The following is a 19,157-nucleotide window of genomic DNA, read 5'->3' on the forward strand; positions in this document are numbered from 1 at the left end:
GTATTACTGTGATTACAAAGCTGTAGTTTAGATAAAGCCCATATTTGAGTTTCTGCTAATTGTTTAGTGTCTGAACTTCACTCTTTTGACTCTCATAGTGTGGTTTTCAGAATAAAAGCTGTAATAAGCTGCAGACAGACACAGTTAGACATGAGCTTGTGAACACTGAGCAGCTGCAAAAACTCCTTTTCACTGCCCACAAGTCAAAAACAAAATCTGTTACTGCAGGTTTAAAAATAGCAAAATAATATCACTCGGCTGTGAGGAAGTAAATTAGGATTAAAACAATGTTCAATGAATCGATCACAGCACCTGGGGTCAAAGGGCACAGGGTTAAAACACCTCTGGGCACAGTGTTTGAACTCGATACGTCAGGTTGACTGTGAAGCAGCAGGTCAACATCTTCCACCCAGGGCGGCTCTGACTCAGCACAGGGTTTCTCCTCCTCCAGCGTGTCCTGAACCAAATCCAAAATAACAACCAGAGGAGACGTCAGAATTACTCCTGACGCGTAAGCAGGCACCCGTAGGGTTCCCAAACACAGATCCACCAATCAGGAGCTCAGAAGGCTCCGTCCATCTGTTAGTGACGCCTCGATAGACTGCAGCCGACCAGGCGGCGCAGAGACCTCGGTCTGTGGGGAACCACCACAGCCCTGAGGAATAAACAGCAGAGGGTGAAGCGGGGTGGTGTTGTTGTCCCAGAGAGACGAGACAAAATCTGTGATGTTTCCAGCCGAGGACAGAGAGAGAAGATCTGATCTAAGGAGGCTACAGCATTACAGACGACATAAACACCATATGATACCATTCATCCTTAAGTTCTTCCCCCACAGCAGCTGGACACTCATTTCTCACAGGCTGTACTTCCTAAGTCCAGTGTTCAAGTCATCGGTGAGAACTATGATGAAAAATATTTACTGATGAGCTTTGTGTCCGGGCTGAAACAAGACAACAAGACTACATGTCACAGAAACAGGAACTGTGAGGAACAGCACTGCATTTCCCACCAGCAAATAAATAATGATGTAAAAGACAAACGGCATCATCCCTGTTTTAATGTAAATATTCAGTGACATGCATCAGTGGGATCACACGCTGTGGACGCCCAGAAACACCAGTTTGTCAAAGGCTGATTTAGCTGCTCCACCTGTCGCACTACTGCCAATAGGAAACCTCATGCAATCAGAAGTATTCTCCTTCCTCGTGAGGTTGCCTGATCAGAAAGAAACCGATTCATGAGACCGATTTACCTGCAAAGCACTGAAAATGAAACAAGCAGCAACAAAACCAGCACAGCAATGAGATCGGACCAACTCTGACAGTCGACCATCTAAATCTTCCTCCATCAGTATTTTAGTGAGAGTCCATTATTTTCCTAGGACGCTTTCAAAGTCCAGGTGATGTTTGTTTAGCACTTTAGTTTTATTTTATTTCAGTATTGTAAAGATCGTACACTTAGAGTTTAATTATGTTCTGGGTTCCTTATTAAACCATGTCAGCAACATTTTTGCACAATACAATCAAATATTACTGTGTAATCTACAGAAGAAAACACTAATGAGACAGTTTGTACGGTGTTCAGGAAGAAAACGGATAATTACAAACTGGGTGGGTTTCAAAGAGAGAAAGACAAAATTAGCATAAAGCACAAAAAGCTTTATTAACACAATAAAACATCGGGGACGATGGCGTCAGACAGCTTAATGAGGTTGTTATCATCAGTCTCTCTAATGAATCGCTGCTACAATTCCCCTCGATTAAATTCCATTATCCAGTCTCTCCATTTCCCCCCTCACACAGGAACCACATTTGTTACCAAACAGGTAATCGAGACAAATCAGCCGACACCTCCAGCTTCGACCTGAGGTCACTGTATCGTTACTGAGGCTGTGATTGGCTGAATACAGGCCTGCACTAACACCACCTGCTGCTGATTTCCAGGTTTAAGTCAGGAGGGTCAAATCCCTCCATCGCCCCAGTCCAGAGACCACAAAGAAGGGTCAGCAGAAATACACAAACCCAAAATAGTGTTTTCAGCCATTTTGTAAGAAGGAACAACCTGCAAAGATTGTTGGTAGATGGACAGATCGAGGCCAGGCAAGGAAGAGGAAGACCAAGAACAAGTTCAGGAGCTGCACAGGCCTACACTGCACCGAGGCTATCAGGAGGGCAGATAATAGAAGCGACTGGAGGACCATGACATCCAAGCCTCTTTGAGGATGGAACCCTGATTGACTGATAAGAGCCAGAGCATAAACACGTCTGTTTGGTTCTTAAACTGAGCTGTCGTTTTTTTTTGTTTTTTAAACACACTGTGAGTGATCAGGAGGAATTTCTCAATACCAGCCTGCAGACTACAGTCATGTAGTATTTCCTACTGCATACACAGTAGTATATCTGTTGATTATCTAGTGTTTCTAGAACTTTTCATGGTCTCTGGAGGACGAATCCCAGTGATTTTAGTTTTGACCTTCTCTTGTTTCCTTCTGGCCACAGAACATGTGTTTATTTCCTCAGATGATCCATCTGTCGGGTGTCAGCACTGAGCAGTGTGATATTAGCAGGCAGCTCCTCAGAGAATGAAAACCAGCCTCACGTTCGCACATGTTCAGACTGGGCAAAGATCTGCTGCCTGAAAATTGAAGTGTTTCTGTGGAGCCCTGAAGCCTCAGACAAACACCGCAGCTCTCAGTGCCTGTCCTATTTTTAAATCCTTCCTCTGATTGACTGTTAATGATGAAGAACAAATAACTGACAGTCATTAATGGAAAAACGAATGCATGTGCCAAATAAAGTGTGAGTAATACAGCAGAAAATAATACTTGTCCTGACGCATAATTTTCACATTCATTTACACATTGGCTGTTGACACACCCAATCTGGCCAGGTCAGACACTGAGTGAAGACTTGTCTCTGTGTGGGAGACACTGTTAAACAGAAAATGACCAGTCTGACCCTTTAAGAGGCATCTACATTAGGTAACAAACCTAAAAACACAAAGTACAACAAAGCAGTACTGACAATTTTAGCCCTTTGGTACCTCTGGAGAGACACATGCCACAATCTGCAGCCTTCACCAAATGGCAGCATGAGGTTGGATTTTAATGATGTATACAGTCTGGGCCACTGAGGTGGAAAGGGTTAATTATCCCCTTACTCTAAAAGACCTTGTTTTAATTATTATCAGGTGGCAAAATGTTGAGGTTTAAAGGTGATAAATTAAAATGGCTCCCATTGGGAGATAACGTCCCTGGTTTGAGTGCAGCAGAGGCATTTTTCCTCAGTCACCTGTGATGAAGGTGGAAAATAAGGGGCTGCTCTCTGCAGCTGCTGCTTGTTGAACAGTCATTGATTTTTGGCTTCTTATATGAACGGAGGCTGAATGCTCAGCTTTCCTTCTGCCTCTGGAAAGATGCAGGAAGGTTCCCTGTTTTCATTCAGCCCTCTGTTATTTTCTCACCTCTTTTTGTGTGTGTGTGTGTGTGTGTGTGTGTGTGTGTGTGTGTGTGTGTGTGTGTGTGTGTGTGTGCGTGCGTGCGTGTGCGTGTTTGGCCGAGCCTGCAGCGAGCTCATAAACAGAACCTCAGTGGTTCTGTCTCCACCACGCAGAGATGGAAATATAAAATACAGCAGCGGGAGCGAGCGCCTGTCGCAGCGGAGCGTCCTCCTGAACACCAGGCCCAGCTCAGACTGTGTGTCACACTGTGTGAAATGGATGTGCAAATATTATGCAAATGAACTGGGAGCATATCACAGTTTCAGATGGAGGATCTCACCTCTGACACCCGCAGTGAATCTTCTGAAGAGGCAGCTGAGTGTTTTATTAACAGCAAGACTCGTCAGGATCAAGACAGAACACATGCTGATGAGCTTTCTATTCTTAGATCTGAGCCAACAATGTGAAGCTTTTCCTGAGGCCGGTGGTGAATATGAATTCTTTAAAATCCAAAAGGGTTCATCCTCTGGGGAGCAGGCCGATTGTCACGATTATATTTAACACTGCTTGGATGGCAATCCAATAAATACACATAAGCACCTGCATCATATGTGTATGACTGCATTCCTGTACAAACAAGATAAACACGTGGTTAAAACACACAGGCTCATGTCGTCCTCAGGATGAACCTCAATACCTTCTCCTCCGTCGTCACAGCGATGTGACATTTGGTTTGATTTATGATCAAATACCTGCACGATTAATATATTTCCCATTAGCCTCAGTTATACTTTGTGTTTAGTGCTAATTACCAAATATTAGAGCTGCTAGCACTTCTGTACACGCCGCCCTCCCGAGTGAGGCCGATTGGGTTTGTTTCGATGTTTCCCCAGCTGAACTGAATCACACAGATCCTGAATCTTATCTAGTTATCACTGCAATTACTAGATGATATTATCAACCATAACCTCATTAAATGTGCTGCTGCTGCTGCTGTGAATGCAATTTTCAGGCTGTCACATTCTCCCATATTTCTCCTGCTTTGGTTTTTGAAAAAGTTTATTCTAAGTATTAGGTCACAGCAGCTAATGTCACCTTTACTCATGTTTAACTGGCCACGAGTGCAACTGTGTGAACATCACTTTTACACGTAACATAAACCTGATGAAGCCCGAGGTGACACACACTTATGATTTAACACGTATGAATAAATGAACCGCACTGACACGAGCTTCACAGTGTGTGAAAATATTCTGTTGTATCTCCCTTAGCTGAAATTTAACGTCACGCTGGTTGACTGTATATCACTGCATCAATAAAAGGTATATAAGAGCATGACTTGCTGCATTACAAGCACTTTGCTAAGCATATTTTGCTAATAATATTTTTATTTCATCGCCATTTCAGATTTTTTTCATTCATTTCTTTGCCTTAAAGCATCAAAACAGCCCCTGAAAAGCTGGTCTTTGCTGCAGTGACGTACAGACGTGCTCCAGCTGTCATGATCTGATTCCTTTACTCTCCCAGGGAGCGATGAGTTCAGATCTGTTCTCATTCCACTGCCTGAATCTGGAATATTTTAATATAATAAAAGTGGAGCTTAAACGTGTCCCCTTAACTGAGAACATGTTGCCAACCAAACCCAGCTGCAGTCGGGACCCCGACAGGCCACAGAGGCTGTGAAGGTTGTGACAGCGCTGGTGAGCAGCGGCAGCAGCAGCAGCGTGAGGAAAACCTCTGCATCAGCACAGTCTGGCGTTCCCCACCTCCTCACGCTCCTCACCCCCCAGAGGCATCCCAGCTAATTTTAGATAAGTGATGCTGGGCCTTTCTGTCTTCATTAAAGCTGGCCGGGCTCTAACGCATGCACATGAATCATACAGCTCATCACAAATTTAGCACAGTGGAATTCATTTGCTGCTGTGCGCAGCAATGCGCCGCCTCCGGATACAGTTTGTCTGCACGCTCTGCACACACTGGATTAGACAAGGCAACAGCTGGGATCCACGTTTTATGTCAACGCACCACAAGGAACAGCCGTCTGAACGTGTTATCGGCGTGGGAGGGAGGGGAAAGCTAATGAAAACCTGAAAAATGAGTGTTTTTCCACCACTAAGTGACAGTTTTACAGTTCTGAGTTTGTCTTATCAGTTTCCTTGTCTACTTTACTTTCATACTGCCAATCAGGTCCAAACCCACAATGGACTCAGGACCAAACCATACAGAGGAAAACAAAAAAGACATTATATCTTTAGGATACTATTTGTCCTGTATATTCCTGGACACAGTGGTGGGTACATACATTTATGTTATGATCAACTTTGCTTCTGAAACCTTCCTAAATCACACATTAGCTGTCTGTTTGTTGGACAATTCTTAAAACTACATTACCCATGAGCCTCTGCTGCCATTACCATGGAGAAGAATCAGAGTCAGAGCACAAATCACTACAGTTGTGAATACAAAACACATTGATCACACCTGGTAAACTAAATGCACTCTATCTTCCTGGACTGGATGTTTCATGCCAAAATGCACCTTGGGAGTTGTAGTTTTTTATGCACATAGGAGCAATATTTTAAATGTAGTTAACATTTTGCACTGAGAATTTAACCACAAGAACGTGCTTCAAATGTCACATGATATATTTATGAGAAAAATCTAATTTAGGGCCCGGTGTTAGAAATAATGTGTCTTAAACCAACACTAGGTTACAACCTAATTATGTTTTACCATACTATAATTTTAGCAACTGAATCTAGTAAAATTGTAGTGCAGTTTAAAGAGCATACTGATTAATACAATAAAGTTCCTTTCATGTTTTCCCAGGCTGAGCAGTCGCGTCACCATTCATACTGATGTGACTCCAGCTGGTTCAAGCCACCACCATCAGTTCAGCACAAACTGGGCTGATGTTAAAAAGGTTAACGGAGCTCAGCAGCCACTTATTTACCGCAGTTATCACATCATGGCTGTTTCTGTGGCGTCCTCGGCCTTTTAATAAGCTGTTAACAAGGAGCTAATGTAGTGTGTGTTATGGCGAAGCGATGAGGAACCGCACTGCTCAAAGCTACTGATTCAATCAGGGACAATAATGATTTATTACAATCAGTCCAGTCTGGGCATTTAGTGTGTTTTTGAACAGATCTAATCAGTGTACAAGCTTCACTGTGGGTGAGACATCACTTTAAAACAAAGTCCTGTTTAGCTCCAGCGAGTGGAAACGGTTCAACCTGAGATTATATTAATGTTTTCAAACTTTCACCAGGTCTTTGTATTTTACGCTATACTTAATAGGATGTGATTTTAAAAAAGCCTTAGTATTTAAAGACTTTAAAGATGCAGACTCTTCCAACAAAACTAGACCATACGCATGAACAGCAGTGGAGAAATCACTCTCAGCTGGAATAAACTGAGTTTAGCTTTGAGAAAATACATCATGCCTCCAACACTTCTTCTCTTCCCCTTTACAGCCTAAAACCCAAAGACCAGATTTATTGTCCCTTGTTCCTTTTATTTAAATGGATATGAAAACCTTTGGACCTCTCTGGTCCAACTACAGGAAAATCAGACAAAATATTTTTCTAGGCTGTTTATCTGAAACAGCTGTTTCTCTGATAGTTTGTCATTCAATCCAGATGTTGAGTTTAGACGCCAAATGATCTAGAACAGCAGCAAACACATCAACCCAATCATAAAAACATCAAGATACTACAAACAGTAGAAATGCCACCTGAGAACAAGTTCTTACCTTGAACAGTCGCAGGATGTTGGCCACCATGATCGACACGGAGCTGGCCGACGCCCCAATGACGCCCACAACTTTATCGGGCTTGGCGAAGATGGGCGGCTCTCCATTAGCACAGCGAACATCTGAGCCATCCCTCTCAATCAGGGCCTGGACGAAGGTGAGTGACTGCTCCAGGGCGTAGGTGTCGCGTGAACACGTGTCCAGGATGCGTGCCCCGAGTGTCACGTTTGGCAGCAGCTCTGGGTCCTTGTTGATGAGGTCAATGGCGAACAGCATGGCCTCGAGCCTGTGGATGCCCTTCTCCTTCTTCAGCTCACCACAGGGCATGCCCCTCTCACCACGGGCGTGCACGGGGAACAAGCCACCCAGGATGATGTCGCCATCCAGCCGGATGGAGTGGGCATACTCCTGCTGAGGCTGCTGGGAGTCCACAGCTGGTTTCTGGGAGGCAGAGCCCAACAGCCAGCAGCTCTCAAACATCAGCAGAGAGAGGAAGGACCGGCCAGAGACGATCGGAGGCTTCGAAGGCCTCGCCATGATGTGGTGAGTGGAGCTGCAGGGAACGGGAACTGTGATAGGATCGCAAGGTCAACAGGCAGGTGGCTGTAGCAGCAGACGGGAGCAGTGACGAGGAAGGGACAAGCCAGACCATCGAGGCCCCCGTCACCCAGGGCAGGGTCGACCACGGCGGGTGCTCCCACCTACGAACACTGACCCAGAGGTTTTCCCCGGGTAAAGGTTCTTGTCTCGGACATCCCTGTGTGAGGCAGCGGAGGAGGTGAAGCTTCACAACAGCTTCACATTCTTCCAGAAAGCTGTTGGAGAATCAGACAGAGGAAGAAACAATCAATATATAATCAATAATCAAACCTCTGAAACAAAGTCACATGTCTGGGTCATTCATCAGTACTGTTGTAATTCATCCTCCAACCACCAGGGGCAGCACTTGAGCGTTTTGCTGGTTTCTTTTCCATTTATATTTACTTAGCCCAGGCTTTGTTACTTTACAGAGTTCAAATAATTTACATTAGCAATTGTTTTCTCAATCACCAAGTTTATAAATTACTGAGAAATACCTGCCACCTGCCTAGAAAACATGACTTATAAATGAATTCATTTTGAAGGTAGTTGACGATTTCCTATTGACAGACTAATCAATTAAGAAGATGGTTTCAGGTCTATTGACAGCCACCCTATGGGGTCTTTCTCCCTGCTTTAAAAGTGTTTAAAGGTGGTGAGCTTTGAGAAGACAAGCTTTTGTAAACACAATAATAAAATCATAAACAGCACTGACTCAGTTTTTGCTTCAGCAGTGACAGTATTTCCCAGAAAAATCCCCATTTTTGTGTCAGTTGCATCAAAGCGGTGAAACATTTTCAGCTGCTTTAAAGTGACTCAGAGCTTCAGAAAGCTTCATCTTCTGCATCACCAGTAGGATTGTTAGTGCTTTACCGGTTTGTGTTTCCTGGCTTCATGTTTCAATCCTTCACCAAACAAAAAGCTCACATGACCTAAAAGATGGCCTCTTGTAGTCCACATGCAGGAAGTGGAACAGACCAAGTTACAGGAGGGGGTGCACCACCTTGAATCCTGGTTACAGTTGATTGTTTTAGACTTTTAGGGACGAGTCTTTGTTTGCAAGTTTCATTTCAGTGACAGACATTTTTATTTATTCATTTAGTCAGATGTGCATCTGTGTTAGCCTCTCTATATGTATATAAACCTTCTTCATGCATCACTGTGGTAGTTTAGTTATGTTCAGCCCTTATTGCTGCTTGTTTAAAGACTGTGTGGAAATTATTCCCATTCAATAAAGAAGCAAATGAGACACAGAGTGGTGAATCTCATTGACAAATATGTGTTTGAGTCATGACATGTCGCTGGAACATCTCTGTCCACATACTTTTGGCCATGTACTCTATTTTAAAGGAGTCAGTAATGTTGGTTAAAATGTGAGTTTCTTTCTGTCTGAAGGTTTTGTTGTATATTACTGTAAAAGCTTAAAGTAAATCAAGTCGCTCTGCTCTTATCAGGATGGTTCCACTCATTTTTCTTTTCTTCTTCTGCCTCCTCCTCTTTGTTTTTCTTTGGTTTTACATTTTTGCGCCATAAATGCACCAGCCCCAGTGTCTCACATCGTAAAAACGATTTCTCAAACTCTTCAACAGAGGCAGCCGCATAGATCTGCGTGCACGTGCGTTTTTACACGCAAACACATCACGCACGATTAAACACTTGCGCGCACGCACGTTTTCATCTCTCCATTCTCCAACGAAAAGCCGGGGGCGCACACACTCGCCAATAATAACAATAATCATAATAATAATGGATGCGCGTGCACGTAGGCTTCGGGTCCACAAACACAAATTTACACGCACGAGCACAAATAGGCTTGTTTCACAGTTATGGCCTATGCGTGGCGCACATACAGGGACGCATATGGCAAAGGCATCACCAAGACGCGCACACGCACATACTGACCCTTTCACGAGCACACGCACACGTTTGGCTTCTGAAACACACTTCGTGACACACACACACGCACCGACGAATCGGCACGAGCTCAAGTTGCATTCCCTCAGAATCAGCGGAAATCATAAAACTGCGAAACTGATCTGGAACCAGCTGAAACACAACCCTAGTGCCTGTGAACCGATGCACACTGACTGATCGATCGATCGATCGATTGAGTGACTTTACTAGTGGGTTTATAAGACGTTCATGTGGAGGCTGTCTCAGTGAAGATCATGTCACAGAGCGTCACTGATCAATAAGCTGAACCCAGACTTTGTTAATTGATATTTTTTCAATCTGTTAAATCAGTTCGATACTAAATATCGTGCTGCGTTCAGGTACCTTTCTCTCCGCAGCGGGCGCAGGTGTTTCCTCCCTCAGTGTCACAGGTCAGCCAGATGTTTTATGTTTCCAGCAGTTTGTCACATCACAAAAAATGAGTCTAGATCAGCAGGTAAAATAAAATTCAAGAGAATCCAAATGCACTTTTGTCTGTTGCTGCAGTTACAAAGCTGGTCGTGGTCCTGGTCCTGAGAGACGCGGTGAATTCCTCCGGAGCCCGGGTCCCCCTGTCGTCCTGCACACAGCGCTCAGATCAGACTGCTGAGCACAGGATAGACATGTTCACATCAGGTTTGGTCCAGAAGACCGAAATCACGGACGCGCGTTTGGTTCCTCGGGGCTTTCTGAAGTGCGCGGTGCTGCGCGGCGCGGCGCGGCGGGGCTGTCCTGCGTCACAGGAAACACGGCAGGCTCCAGGATCATCACACCAGCTGAGTTCAAGCTGATGGGACTCCGAGGAGCCCATGAAGTTCCCCGGTCACAGAGCCGGTCTCCTGTCTCAACAGGGACATCATGATCCTGGTCCTGATGGAGCGGGAGAACTACATCCTCACAGGCACATGGAACCGGAGAGGAGGGACGTGAGTGTGGTTCGTGCAGGAACACATGAAGTTCAGGAGCTTCATCACGGAGCTAGAGTGAAGCTGCTGGGGGGGAGCAGTAGAGATGGAGGCAGGACGCCCCCCAGCGGACAAACAGCACAACTGCACCCAGTCAAGAACAGACCGCTGCGAGTGGCTCAGACCAGACCAGACCATGCTGTTCAGTGAAAAAACATCAGTGCACAAATAAGTAAAATTCAAAATCCTACCTAAGTAAAAGTACAGAACATCTCGTTTGTGTTTTTGTGATTGTTTTATAAATCATCCATGTCTGTCTTATTTCATCTTGGACCTCAGCAGAGTGATTTCTGGGCCCTGCTAGCAGAGAAGAAGTGAGAAGAGGAAAATGAGGAACAAGATGTAAACAGGTCAATCCATCTTGTGTCAAAGGTTCCTCCACACAAGATTAAAGGTTGAAGTTCACCTCCAGTCACTCATAAAGATGTTTCACTGACACGTTTCAGGAAGGATATCCCTAACTGACAATGAGATGCAGTCAAATGATAAATCTGCTCTCAGTGGTCAGTTTATTAGGGACACCACGATAAAAGAAAGTCTAGTCTTCTTTCATCAAGGTGATAATGTTCAGGTTCTGTTAGAACTGTTGCAGAGAAACGTTCTTTCAACTGTAAGATCAGTTTGGAGGATGTGTTCATCACTGCATAATCGTGACAAATGTTTCTAATATTTTGTCCACCCATTTATATCAGTGACAGTAAATAACAGAAAGAGCTGGTTGTGTGATACTGAATCCTCAGGAAAATAACAGTTACAGTCACAGGGTAACAGACAAGAGTTAACAGACACCAGTATATATCCCAGTATGTCCCAGTATGTGCCAGTATGTCCAGGTATGTCCCAGTATGTCTCAGTATGTCCAGTATGTCCAGGTATGTCCCAGTATGTCTCAGTATGTCCAGTATGTGCCAGTATATCCCAGTATGTGCCAGTATGTCCAGGTATGTCCCAGTATGTCCCAGTATGTCTCAGTATGTCCAGTATGTGCCAGTATGTCTCAGTATGTGCCAGTATGTGCCAGTATGTCCCAGTATGTGCCAGTATGTCCAGGTATGTCCCAGTATGTCCAAGTATGTCCCAGTATGTCCAGGTATGTCCCAGTATGTCTCAGTATGTCCAGTATATGCCAATATGTCCCCGTATGTCTCAGTATGTGCCAATATGTTCCGGTATGTCCCAGTATGTCTCAGTATGTCTCAGTACGTGGTAGTATGTCTCAGTATGCCCCAGTATGTCCAAGTATGTCCCAGTATGTCTCAGTATGTGCCAATATGTTCCGGTATGTCCCAGTATGTCTCAGGATGTCTCAGTACGTGGTAGTATGTCTCAGTATGCCCCAGTATGTCCAAGTATGTCCCAGTATGTCTCAGTATGTGCCAATATGTTCCGGTATGTCCCAGTATGTCTCAGGATGTCTCAGTATGTCTCAGTACGTGGTAGTATGTCCCAGTATGTCCAAGTATGTCCAGTATGTCCCAGTATGTCCAAGTATGTCCCAGTATGTCCAAGTATGTCCCAGTATGTCTCAGTATGTGCCAATATGTTCCGGTATGTCTCAGTATGTCTCAGTACGTGGTAGTATGTCTCAGTATGCCCCAGTATGTCCAAGTATGTCTCAGTATGTCCAGTATGTCCCAGTATGTGCCAGTATGTCCAAGTATGTCCCAGTATGTCTCAGTATGTTCCAGTATGTCCAGGTATGTCCCAGTATGTCTCAGTACTGGGACATGTCTCAGTATGTGCCAGTATGTCCCAGTATGTCCCAGTATGTGCCAGTATGTGCCAGTATGTGCCAGTATGTGCCAGTATGTGCCAGTATGTGCCAGCATGTCCCAGTATGTCCCAGTATGTGCCAGTTACTACATATTGTAGTGGTATGAAGTAAAGATACAGCAGAGCTGGTGGATAAATTCTTTATCTAGACAAACTGGTGCTTGTAGATGATTAACCAGCTCAGATCTAACAGAACATTCTGCGTTCTCTCTCAGCAGCTTGATAATCATTAGACCTCGCTTTGGTTACAGCTTAGAAAACGAGGCTGCTCCAGGGTTTGTGCCGCCGTACAGATTCGCCTTCAAAAAGACCAGCATCTTCCTCCAGGCGTCTTCCTGAGCACGAGCATGTGCCGCCGTCTCTCCGCCCCACAGAGCCATTACTGCGAAAACAAAAGGCAACACAACTCAGGTCCTGATTTCTGCACTAAAGTTCATTCAGGGAGTTTCTGGCTCTGCGTACACTTTCCCAGTCTGAAGGTGAACCCACCAGTCTCATGTGACTTCACTGATCTGAAGCTGCTGGCTCGGGCATGTGGCGCGTATGGAGGTTCGATCAGGTGACCGGCGTTGGGATAGGACAGGACAGTCAGCAGGTGGCTGTTCCCCGCCCGCTCCATCATCTCCTTCATCTGGAAAACAGAAAGTTCAGAGCATCATATTTGTCAGAGTGTTTGAGAATTCAGCACTTTGTCAGACTTGAGATCTTGAGATATGAGAAAAAAAATAGTAAAGACCAAGAAAATCACACAGGACGTCATCACGTCCATGAACTCACGTCCATTGCAGACTCGTGGGCAGGCCAGTTCTGATCGTCCTCACCTACAACCAGCAGCAGAGGACACTGGATTCTTGCAACCTGCTCGGAGACAAACAGCAGCAGCTCTTTGCATGTCTTCACCTGCTGCAGCTTTGAATCTTCATACAGGAGGAAAACTGACAGAAAACCAGCTCATGATACTCACATCCACTTTGAGCGTGGGGTCGGTGGGGATGGGCAGCAGCAGATCTCGGAAGATCACTTCGTTCTGCTCGGTGGATCGACACTTCTCAGCATTTCTGATTGGACAGAAAAAATAAACAAAGTCCTTCAACTTCCCAGATTCTGATCGATGACATTACTCAGGATTTGATTATCGATCACGTGTACAAACCCCTTATGACTTCATTTGTTTCGTATGAACTTAGTCCACATGTGTTTTCAACTTACTCTTTAAAGAAAAGTATCATTTCATCCAGAGATGCATCAACTGGCTGCACATGACTTCCATTAATAGACACTGCACAACTGAGCTGGGTCACAAACACACACGTTAAATATTCAGAGGGTCACACAGAATCAGCTGAGGAATAAATACAATCAGAAATATTTTTAGTGGATGAGCAGTTTCCTGTAAGTGACACAGAACAGAAAAACCTGTTAAAACCTTACGCCACCGTCAACACATCATCGCTGTGGAGATTAAATTCACTTAATGCCAATGGTTGTTAATCCACATGTTTATTTGTGTTATGCTTCAACTTCAGAGACACAGACACCACAATGACCTACAAACAGTTTTATAAAACTGAGATCAGCCCAAACCTTTGATCGATAATTCAAGTGTCCTACCTTGATAACTTGGGAGTAAGCAGCTGTTTTGAAGACGATACTGCCGCCGAGGGAAAGGCCCAACATGGCGATCCTGCTGTCGAGGATCTGAGGATGCTGCTGCAGGACTCTGTAGGCCGTCTGCACGAACACATGAGACAAAACAGCTTAAACACAGAGACCAGGCTCTGAACAAACTGAGATTTGAAAATTGTCACTGTTCTTTGTTCTGATTTAACCTCAAACAATTATTTCATGAAACCATTTGTGAACTGTAGAGAGGATTTTTTATATGGAGTCTGTTGTGGCAAAAATCTTGTTGGGGGCTTTGCTCAGAATAAGGACTCATGAACACCCCTGTGTAGAAATCAAACACACTGTTCGAGTTCGGGGTTGTTGACTGGGTCGTCAAACAGCTCTGGTGTACGACAGCAGGTTGTAAAAGTTTTGACTGTGTTCAGCAGAAATATGCACTGACCGTTACATTCTTCACACGGACGTAAACACCAGTCCAGTTTCGTTTACCTCGAAGTACTGGTCGTCCACCATCCTGCCCGTTTTCATGGTGATTTTAGGTGTCAGGTAGTCTAGAGCCAGGGAGGCAATGCCGTGGGAGGCCAGCAGCGCCGCACGGTACTCCAGCAACTTCCCTCCACCCCCCCACAGGTCCAGGAGGCCAGGGAAAGGTCCAGGTCCTTCAGACAAGTCAAAGACATCAAAACGTCCCGAAAATTTCCCTGTTAGTTTGTGTTTGTAGAGTTTCTGCAACTCTGTGACCACTTGTGTTTCCTTCCTGCCAGCAGCAACTAACATGAAGCAGCATTAGACTGAGCCAGATGGCTCCAGTTTATCTGGCATTTTCAAAATTGGCTGATTTCATGATCTAATCTCATTGGTCCATTTACAGATGTGGATCATAGCAGGAGGAACTCTGTGAGATTTTGATCTTAAATTTCTGACAACACTTGAATTTTGGAGCAGGCTGTTTTTGGATTGCACAACTTCAAATCAGCTGCTCATTGAACTTAGGCCCAAAGTTGTACGGAGGCTTTATGGTAAACTTGGTTCATCTAGAAGATTCATGTTTATCTAAGAAACTGCAAGACATAAAGAAAATACAACTATAGTAACATCCAGGTCACTGGTCATGGTCCACCCAAAGAACATCTCTCAGTGCCTTTGCATGTTTTTGCACTGGCTGCCTGCTGCAGATCACATCCAGTTCCAGGACTCCGGTCTGATCTGCACCCACAGAACATCTCTGACCCTCCCCTGGTCCTACCTGAGGGCAGGAAGAGGGTCGCGCTGAGTCCGTCCTCTGTGATCGGGATCCTGTGGACACCGGGTGCTATGTACCAGCGCTCTACCATCTCACTGGCCAGTGGCACCTGATCCATGAAGCCCTCAGTCTGGTGACCCTGGTACACTGAGATCGTGACCTCCATGGGAGTCTGGACATTCATCTTCCTCATCCTGAGGGACAGTGGGAGAGTCAGCACATGCTGAGAACTGATTCAATATTGACTGATTCTTGTCTGCTTGACCTACCTGAGTCCAGGTTTACTGCCTGGAACTGGTCTGAGGCTCCACAGGAGACCCATCGGTTCAACCCCAGAATATGTCCCACCCAGACTGAGATCTTCTGCAACTGTAAAGGAAAAAATATCAAAAACTATTTTACATCTTGATGTTTATTCTTTCCATCCATTTCCCATATTTACTTTTAAAATGTTTCTCTAGAAACATTTCTAATTTCCCTCTCTAAGTACTGAACCACGTACCGTTCACAGTCCCGCTGGTGTTGGCATTGTAGTGAGCGAACGCCTCCCAGCTGTGTCCGTCCTCACACCGGTGGAAGGCACGGACGGTCAGCTGGGAACCAGGGAGGACGTTCTGGACCAGGACAACGAACTTCTCATCCATGAGTCCTCTGGTCGGCTGGACCCACAGGTTCACACAAGACTTCACGTCCATCCTGAACTGAGCAGAGAGATAAAATAAATATGTGAAAACAAGAGCAAAGTTAAACCAAAACAAAAGTTTCACCTTTTTTGTTTTTACTGAATTAAGTAGTAATTTGGGCCGATATGTCAGTGATTATATCAGTAATTACAATACGATATTTATGTATCTTTAAATTAGATAGAGAAGATTGAAGCCAAAACACTCCCATGAGTCAGTCTTCTCAGCTGCAGGAATTTCAGGGTTGTGTTATAACAGGTAAATAGTTTACTTGCCTTTTTGAGGTTGAGCTTCTGTCTAACGCCAGTGAACCAGTATTTCCAGCTACAGTTTACTAAAATAAAACTAACACTGAATACTAATCAGCAACAGAGGAAGCATTCCTACACTTTGAAGTAAAAGTACAGGGTTTCAACACAGAGAAACAGAAGTTTTTGTCATGATTCCCCTTTGGGACTTCCTGCCAGAGGACTCTTGTTTTGTAATGACTTCCTGTTTTCCCCCCATTCGGGTCTCTGGCAGCTTGGTGTAATTATGTTCATGAGTTTCACCTGTCCCCGTTATGTTCACCTGTGTTTCGATTACCACTTGTGTTCCCCTATTTATACCTCCCTTGTTCCTGTGTTCCTCGCTGGATCATTGCGTGCATGGCACTGAATGTTCTGAACTGAGTGAGTAACTTGTAGAAGTGTGTTTGTCTTGGATCTGCCCTTGCCTGCTTGCCCGCCGTGTGGCGGAGAATTTTCCCCGCCTGAGTCTGGGAATAAAGCGTGTCGTTGTCTGCACTTGGGTCCTCACCTTTCCTCCTTCTCACCACACCACCCGCAACCCGTGACAGTTTTTCTGCTAATTTAGTATTAATCAGAAGGAATTGGAGACATTTGCGACATTATTGATTATGTTCCAATAAATTCCAAGTGTGGCTGAATATAGAGTATAAAATACAGTAGTTTAGTTTCTATTTTAGTCTACACCTTTTCTATTAGTTAGGAGTTAGAACATGTTGAGGCAAAGACCGTGAGATGAGATCTTTGAGTTTTATTTCTCACACTCAGTTGCTTCCACTCATAGACAATGCAAATAACCTTCCCTTACTGCCATATTCTACTACAAATATTATTCCACTAGCACATCAACGAGGGAGCCAGTGTTAGATATTGAGAAACTTTGCCTTTTGTTTTCTTGAATTTACAGGTAGGTCATAGACACTGTACCCACACCAATGGACCATCATCAAACCAGGGGACCACATCAAAGACCTCAGAAGGAAACACAGGAGGTCCAGATAGAGTGTACTGCCTTGTTGTAATACTGCATACTATTTCTTTTAGCAGAAATCCACAGTTAAAGCAGAATCATTTTGAATAGCAGGGTTAAAGACAAAAACAATGTATTAGAATTCTGATAAACTACTCACTGCACAACCAGTGTGAGGAGCTGATGTCTTCAGGTTTGTCGTCTGAGGCTTGATTTTGATTTGTTAAACTCCCGACAGCGTCTGCACACAAACACGTGTCATTCAAACTGTCCAACAGCAAATAAACCGAGTTTTATTAAACCAGTCTCCACCCACAGAATCACCACTGTGTCTGCACCACCAGAGGACACTGTCGGGCCACTGACATTCCAGATAGAAACTTGGACTTCACTACATCCATTTTCTAAACCCCCTTATTCCTAACCAGGGTCCCAGGGACCTGCTGGAGCCTATCCCAGCTCTCTTTGGGTGAAAGGCAGGGGTCCACCCTGGACAGGTCCCCAGTCCATCACAGGGCCACATAGAGACCAACAACCTCACACACTCACACTCACTCCTATGGGCAATTTAGAGTCACCAATCAACCTGACATACATGTTTTTGGACTGTGGGAGGAAACCAGAGGACCTGGAGAAAACCCACACAAGCACAGGGAGAACATGCAGACTCCACACAGAAAGGCCCCTGATGGGTTTCAAACCAGGAACCTTCTTGCTGTGAGGCAACAGTGCTAACCACTAAACCACCATACAGTCTCTTCGTTGAAGCCTCCTGGCTCTGTTAGTGAAAGAATTATTTTGATAGGTCTTATAGTTTTTCTGTAGTCGTCCATTTTGTGAGGTGAAGTTTTCTCAGCTTTTGCTGTTTCATTCTTCCCTTTCTTTCTTTAACACATATATTTAAATCCTTTAGTTCTTTTTTCCTTCACTACCCTGTTTTCTTTCTTTAGCAATTGAAAGCCAGTTTATTTCTACTTCTTCATATCATTCTCTTCCCACCCTTTCCACCAATTTTGAATAGTTTTTAAATCTAAACAAGTTAAGCTTCCAACTCCAGATTTACATTTCAAATATCAAAAACTATTTTCCACACCGGTGGAAGGCACGGACGGTCAGCTGGAAACCAGAGAGGACCTTCTGGACCAGGACAACGAACTTCTCATCCATGAGTCCATGAGTGATCATGTGCTAAATATTATAATGTCATTAAAACAAAGAAATTCCAGCCAAGCTGCAGGAATATTCTGATCATAACAAGAAACGTTCGTTCAGCTTCTTTCTGAAGACTCATAAACCATCAGGGAGCCAGTTCTTACGGTTCGACAATGAGGACACCTGGTGCGGGGACACGCACAAACGCTGCTCCTGATCAATTGCGCAGATTTTCAGTCTGTGACAGTCATCAGGACGCGCACGGCCGGGAACAACGCAGGTCACGACTTCACGCAAGTCCCTGCGCTTCTGGCAACAGACCTGGTTCAGCAAAAACCGCGAGATCAGCCCGGTTCTCGCGTGTCCTTGTACTAATACATACCTGCAGCACAAGATGCGCGAAAAGGGACAAAATAAAGAAAGAAAGCGGCTTTTGGGTGAGATGGTGGAGAGATGTGAGCCTGCGACATCTTCAGGGGGACCCGGAGTTTATTTGTCCTGTCGTGGTTTGTCTTCAGTTTAATCATTTAGAGCCACCAATTAACCGGGGAACATGGAAACTACACACACAGAGGACCCAGGGTCGAAGGGGATTCGAACCCGGGACCTTCTTGCTGTTCTATCCACCTGATCAGTCTGTCTGAAGGTCTTGGATAGAACATGGTCACGTGACAAATGTTTAAGGTTAGCCCAGTGTTAAAACTGCAAATCTGACAGTTTTAGTTCAGTCATTCAAAGTGACATTTATTACAGAAAAA

At 44.6% G+C, this 19,157-nt stretch overlaps 2 protein-coding genes across 3 annotated transcripts in view; both read right to left on the bottom strand.

Annotated features, from left to right (window-relative positions):
• Positions 1 to 10,815, bottom strand: part of grm8b (glutamate receptor, metabotropic 8b) — an 80,671-nt gene extending 69,856 nt beyond the window's left edge. For both annotated transcript variants that reach the window (XR_003295902.1, XM_026310617.1), the window contains exons 1-2: positions 10,046 to 10,815; positions 7,190 to 8,004 (exon numbers count right to left, since the gene is read on the bottom strand). Coding sequence is in view for 1 of the 2 variants with exons in the window: in XM_026310617.1 (XP_026166402.1) it covers positions 7,190 to 7,726 (537 nt within the window). In the remaining variant the exon portion in view is untranslated. The remainder of the gene's footprint in view (positions 1 to 7,189; positions 8,005 to 10,045) is intronic.
• Positions 10,816 to 11,132: 317 nt separating this feature from the next.
• LOC113132506 (peroxisomal succinyl-coenzyme A thioesterase-like) lies at positions 11,133 to 17,507 on the bottom strand. Its single transcript, XM_026310620.1, has 11 exons — positions 17,408 to 17,507; positions 15,810 to 16,008; positions 15,577 to 15,676; positions 15,311 to 15,501; positions 14,554 to 14,723; positions 14,050 to 14,169; positions 13,648 to 13,730; positions 13,403 to 13,496; positions 13,216 to 13,296; positions 12,928 to 13,069; positions 11,133 to 12,820 (listed from the first exon to the last, which is right to left on the bottom strand). Exons 2-11 carry the CDS (start codon positions 16,000 to 16,002, stop codon positions 12,684 to 12,686), a joined length of 1,311 nt encoding a protein of 436 aa, XP_026166405.1. The 5' UTR covers positions 16,003 to 16,008; positions 17,408 to 17,507; the 3' UTR covers positions 11,133 to 12,683.
• Between the last annotated feature and the right edge of the window lie 1,650 nt (positions 17,508 to 19,157).

Source organism: Mastacembelus armatus, chromosome 6 (genome assembly GCF_900324485.2).
Source record: "Mastacembelus armatus chromosome 6, fMasArm1.2, whole genome shotgun sequence".
Taxonomy (NCBI): domain Eukaryota; kingdom Metazoa; phylum Chordata; class Actinopteri; order Synbranchiformes; family Mastacembelidae; genus Mastacembelus; species Mastacembelus armatus.